The 6,430-nt window shown below is 44.3% G+C and overlaps 1 protein-coding gene across 1 annotated transcript; it reads left to right on the top strand.

The window, feature by feature from the left end:
* Positions 1-606: 606 nt before the first annotated feature.
* Positions 607-1,465, top strand: LOC119798485 (extensin-like; the record flags this gene model as incomplete). Its single annotated transcript, XM_038307979.1, has 1 exon — positions 607-1,465. A coding segment is annotated over one exon (720 nt), but the record flags the coding sequence as incomplete, so codon positions are not given.
* Positions 1,466-6,430: the final 4,965 nt, after the last annotated feature.

Here is a 6,430-nt window from a genome sequence, read left to right as displayed (position 1 = left end):
GACTCCCCCCCGACACCGGTCCCACAGCACCAATCCGAAGAAGAAGAAAGCCACACAACACAGCTAAGCGCAAATCCCGAGCCCCACTCCAAGCCCCGATCCCCCCCCCCACACACCCCCTCCCACACAAAAAAAAAAAAAAAACAAAAACAAAAACAAAAAAATTATAATATTCTCCCCCTCACCGGAGAAGAACGGTCGCAAACAAGCCAGTGCCCAACACCCACCGCCACACCACGAGGACCCCTCCACCCAGATGCTCCTCCCCAGAAAAGTCAACATGCCTGCCCTCCCAGGAGACAGGCAAGCCCGCCGAACAGGAATCCCCCCGGCAGCGCACCGCCGGCATGCGGGGGCCCGAGCAGCCCCAACAGAAAAAACACCGGAAGGCCGACACGGACGAACCGACGGCACCAACCAAGCCCCCAGGCGGACTCCCCCACCCAAAAACACAACGAAACCACCCCGCCCCCACCGACCACAGCAAACACAGCCGCAAGGCAAAGCAAAGGACAGAGCAGCCCCACCCGGCGCACGCCAGAGAGCCAGAGCAGCAAGGCCGCCCCAGCCGCCAGAAGCCGGCACAAGCAGCAAAAAGAAAGCAGCAGACGCGACCCCACCACCCCCGCCGCGCCCGGCGCGAAAGCAGCACGACCCACCCCGCTCCGGCCCCGCACCGCCCACAGGCCGCCGAGAGGAGGACGGCCACGCCGGCCACGGCCCGTCCCCCCCCCGCCGCCAAACACCGAGCAACCCTCCACTCCCAAACCGCGCACGATGCACCGCACCACGCGCCACCGGCACCCGCCCCAACAGAGCGAAGCCACACCCCGACCCGGGGGCACTCCAAAGGGACCCCCGACGCCCGCAACCAGCCCACAACAGACACACACGAACCCCGGCCACAGGCGCGACCACCCACGCCCCCCCCGGACGACGCAACCACGGCAAGCGCCACGGCCAACCACCGAAACCCGGCACCGGAAGACGAGGCACGCCCCGACGCCCCGCAGAGCAGAAGCACCCCGGCCAGCACCACAAAAGAACCGATGCCCGGCGCCCAGCCCCACCCAGCAGCAGCACAGCCACCAGGCCAGTAGCCCACGTCCGCCACCACGGAACCCCCCAAGAGCACCGCACGCGGCCGCCGCAGGACCCCCCCGCGGCGCCCCAGACCCCGCCCCGACGGGGGCAACAGTCCCCCGGGCCAGACCCGCCAGGCACCCCGCTCCGAGCACCCCCCCGAGCCCCCAGGACCCAAGGACCCCCGAACTAGCCCCCGCGCCCCACAAGACGCACCCCATAGCCCCCCACTACACTAAGTGATGGAGCCGATCAAGGGAGCCCAGAGAGATCGGTCTGATGGGGATGCAGATGCTGTCTCAAGATTAATATGATCCAACAACAGATCTCTGTACTGATTGATGTTGAGTTTATCCTTACTCTTCCAATTCATGAGGATAGTTTTCTTTGCGATACATAATGCAGTGAATGCCAAGCAAACCGATTTTTTTCCCATAGAGCTTCCCTCAAAGTTACCCAGCAAGCAAACTGAAGGGGAAATTGGGATTTTACAACCCAGGCACAGTGATAGATCCTTACATACCTGTACCCAGAATCTCTGAACCGGCGTGCATAACCATAACGCGTGAAAATAATTATCAAGTCGATTGCCTGTGCACTGTGGACAGATGTTAGATTGCGCAAAACCCATCTTGAATAATCTTTGACCTGTATAGTGCACTCTGTGGAGGATTTTGTATTGTATTAATTGTAAATTGGGGTTTCTGGTCATGTTAAAAGTTCTTAGACATAACTGAGCCCAGATGTTTTGTTCAAAGCTGACTGATAAATCCTCCTCCCATTTAGTAATAGGAAGAGATATTGTATCATCCAGTTTAGTCAGTGTCCTGTATAACTTAGACAGTAGTTTGGGGGGGGTTAACTCTAGAAACTCTGATATTTTAGTTGGAATTATTAAACCTCCATCAATATGCTTAAATTTATTTCTAATTATAGCTTTGATTTGCTCATATTCTAAGAATTTATTTTTGTTAATGCCATATTGCAAGTTTAATCTAGCGAATGTGATAAACTCCGTACCCTCAAACAAATGATCCAGATATGTAATACCTTTATTCTTCCAGTACGGAAAGTTTATCACATTATTGTTTTGTAGAATGTCAGGGTTATTCCAGATGGGTGTACGACTGCACGGGATAAGTGATGAGTTCGTTATTTTTAGAAATTCCCACGCATGCTGTCAGGGAAGAGCTGATGTTAATATTTTTGAAACATGGGTGCCGTTTGATCTTAGAGCTAATAAACTGCAAATCTGAGATTATTATATTACTGCATATATCCTGTTCTGTGTCTATCCAGGGCTCATCTAAGGGATTATGTTTTATCCATTTAGAGATGTATTGTAATCTATTTGCTAAATAGTAGTATTGGAAGTTAGGTAAATCTAGTCCCCCTCTGTCTTTAGTTTTCTGTAGTGTTTTTAAGCTGATACAAGGGGGTTTGTCCTTCCAAAGAAATTTAGAGATGGAAGAATCTAGAGATTTAAACCATTCGGTTGATGGTTTATTTGGGATCATTGAAAATAGGTAGTTAATTCTGGGTAAGACCATCATTTTAATTGAGGCTACCCGACCCAAAAGGGAGATCGGAAGCGATTTCCATCTTTCTAGGTCCTCTTCTATTTTCATTAAAAGAGGGGTGTGGTTGAGTTTTGGTAACTCAGCTAGTTTAGATGACACAGTAATTCCCAAATATTTGATATTTCCTGATTGCAATTGTAGACCTGAGGGATTCTGTAGAGAGCAATTAATTGGTAGTATTACAGATTTAGACCAATTTATAGAGTATTCTGAGACTTTTGAGAAAGATTCTAGTAAACTAATCACTTGAGAGAGGCAAGTGTTTGAGTGCTGGAGATAAAGTAATACATCATCTGCGTAAAGACTAATTTTATGCTCCATTTTCATGCCTTTTATACCTTTAATCATATTTGTTTGTCTGATTGTAGCAGCCAGAGGCTCAATAAAAATAGCAAAAAGTGAGGGGGAGAGTGGGCATCCCTGTCTGGTGCCCCTCTGGAGACAAAAACTGGAAGATGTTTGATTGTTTGTCCTGACACAGGCTGTTGGGAAGCTGTATAATATTTTTAACCAATTTATAAAGGAATTGCCAAAGCCAAATTTATGTAGAGTAGCAAATAAAAATTTCCAGTTTACTCTATCGAATGCTTTTTCTGCATCTAAGGACAATATATAGGATTTAAGATTTTTGCTGTAGGAATAATCTATTAAATTCAGCAGTGTGTTAGCAGCTGACTGCCTCCCTTTAATGAAACCAGTTTGATCTGGGTGGATTATGAGAGGAGTGACTTTATCTAACCGTTTTGCTAAAGCTTTACAGACTATTTTAATATCCACATTAATTAAGGATATGGGACGATAGCTGGTCGGAAACATAGGATCTTTGCCTGGCTTAAGCAGGAGACTAATGGTGGCAGAATTCATATTAACTGGAAATTTGCCATTATCTAGAGTTTCCTGCAGCATTCTATGGAACGTTGGGGCCAGAATGTCCCAGAACTCTTTATAGAACTCAGTAGGGAACCCGTCTGGACCTGGAGCTTTATTATTTGGCATGTTTTTTAATGCTTCCTGAACTTCAGCTGTAGACAGCGGTGAGTCCAGGGTCGCTCTTTGACTCTCTGATAATTTAGGAAGAGTTATTTTATCCAGAAATCGCTTGATATCATTATCTGATGGATTTAACTGTGATGTGTATAAAGATTTATAGAAATCTTGGAAGGCATTGTTAATATCCTCCGGATCCTGTAATGTATTACCAATTGAATCTGTAACTGCAAATATAGTCGTTTTTTCTTTGTTTATTTTTAGCTGGTTAGCTAAGAAGCTTCCTGACTTATTGCTATGTTCAAAGTTGTCAATTCGAAGTCTTTGAATTAAAAATTTATTTTGTTTTTAAATAAATTCGTTTAGTTCTAGTTTTATTTTACGGATTTCCCCTAACTTTTCCTCATCTAGCGAGCTTTCTAGTAACTTTATTTTCCCCTCTAATTCCTGGATCTTTTTTTGTTCTAACTTTTTTTTATGAGATGAAAATGAAATAATTTTACCTCTCATCACTGCTTTCCCTGCCTCCCATAGTATAGATGCTGATGTTCCTGGTAAATCATTGCACACCAAGTATGATGCCCACTCTTCCTTGAAAAATTTGAGAAACTCTTCATCTTTAAGCAGTGATGTATTTAATCTCCAGCTCTTGTTTTGTGGGGCTATTTTTTTATTTATTAGGGTTAAAGTAACAGGAGCATGATCACTGACAGCAATAGGATGGATTACAGCATCTGAGACATCAGACAGCAGTGAGCTGCTGATTAGGAAATAGTCCAGACGAGAGTAGGAATGATGGACATTGGAAAAGAAAGTGTATTCCTTACTGTTAGGATGAAGAGATCGCCATGCATCGCAAAGACCAAAATCACTCATGTATTGTTTGACTACATTTAATGATTGCCAACTGCGCTGGGTCCCTGTTGTACTCAACCTGTCCATTTCTCCATTTAGACCAAAGTTGAGGTCACCCCCAATAATTAGAGAACAATCCCCGTGCTTTGAAAGTGAATGAAAAACTTTGTGGAAGAATGAGGGGTCGTCAACATTTGGACCATATATGCTGACAATACACAACTTTTGGTTATAAATAGATATTTTAATTATGATGAATCTGCCTTCAGGATCTATAATTTTGTCTAATAAAGTAAAACTGAGGTTTTTGTGGATTAAAATAGCTACCCCTCTCTGTCTCGAGTTATAGCAGGCTGCAAACACATCAGGGAACTCAGGGGAGTTAAGATCACTTATAGATGCCGCTGATTTATGGGTTTCTTGCAATAAGACAACATCTGCATTTAATCTTTTAAGCTGGTTAAAAATCTTAAGCTGTTTCTCTCTGGTGCCAGCCCCATGCACATTCCATGTCACAAACCTTACATTCACCATAGGTGTGAGTGAGAAGATGAAAAGTACATGCCTCTAAATAAATAGTTATACCTAGACCCAGGTAGCATCAAACCGTGTGCTTGTGATTGTGTGGACCACAGGGAAGAAGCAGACGAATAAGGAAAAGGAAGACAGAAAATTAAGAGAGTGCAATGAGTGAGAAAAGGTGAAAGAAAAAGAACCCCAGCCCATGCATTCTGTACCCAGCTGTAACTAGCAGTCATACCGTGCAAACGTGCTCTAGAGCTGTGCATATATTTCCCGCTAGTTCTAGGGCCTGGGGCATTGATCCAGGCTAGAACAAACTCGTAGGCAAAAATGAGTGAATTGAGAAACGGCCATGGCCTTTCTTTACACCCCTCCCACCACCATCACCAGATTTCTGTTGCACTTACTACGTCACAGTCAGTTACACTCATTGGTCAGGGCATTGGCCATTGGGCACTGACATGATTTGAAAAACAAGGGGTTGTTCTCATCAACAATCTTCCGATGTCTCATTCATCTGCGGCAGACTAAATTACACATTTGATCTCACATTTAGACTGGTTTATCAGGCTAGAAGGCCGTCCCTTCTTCAGCAGGAAGAATTGCTGTTGGTGCTACTTACATGGGATGCAGTCTACCACCTGCACTGGGTTATATGCTGCACTGAGTCCTTAGCTGACCTTAGCTACTGCTCCAACAAGCCAAACCATACAAGATGGCTTACCCCACTTTTGAGACAAGACAAGTGTTAAGGGGCGTCTCCTCCTCTTTAAAAGATCTCCACACACCGACTCCTATATAATCAGAAATAGGTATTTCTAAAGCAAAGCAAACAAAGATTTAGACTTTCAGTTCATATATGATGATGAATAACAAGCATTTAAATAATATATTACATGTGTCAGTATATAATTGAATTGAATTTCTGCTGTTTGTGTTTATCCTACCTTTGATATTGGATTCTACTAGCTCCTTTCCAGACTAATAGACTGTTTTAGTGATTTTTTCAAATCTGGCTGGTTAGAATCACTCCGTGTGGTGGAGTTATGGTGGGTGTAGTGATAGCAAGACAGGCTAACATTAGCACCCTTCCAAGCATTACTTTCCTTGCATAAAAAATGGGTCTTGACATCTATATTTCACCACTGCTAGTCAGTTCATTCCCTCAACAGCCATCTCTTCATGCTCCTGTATGTGCCCATCAGCTTAGAGACTGCAAATGATTCCCGATACAGTCAGAGAAAGGTGTTTTCATAAATGATTTTCTAAAATATATGACTGCACAAAATCCATTTACACTAAAATGTATTATATACCATACTAAAACATCCTCAGAAACAATTCTTAACCTACGCTATTCCTCACTTCTACAGCAAATGCTTAAATTTGAGTTTATTTCTAAT

Source organism: Cyprinodon tularosa, unplaced genomic scaffold (genome assembly GCF_016077235.1).
Source record: "Cyprinodon tularosa strain WSP-4 unplaced genomic scaffold, ASM1607723v1 ctg626, whole genome shotgun sequence".
Taxonomy (NCBI): Eukaryota; Metazoa; Chordata; class Actinopteri; order Cyprinodontiformes; family Cyprinodontidae; genus Cyprinodon; species Cyprinodon tularosa.
Note: the sequence above shows the minus strand (reverse complement) of the source record. Positions and strands in the feature narration are given on the sequence as shown.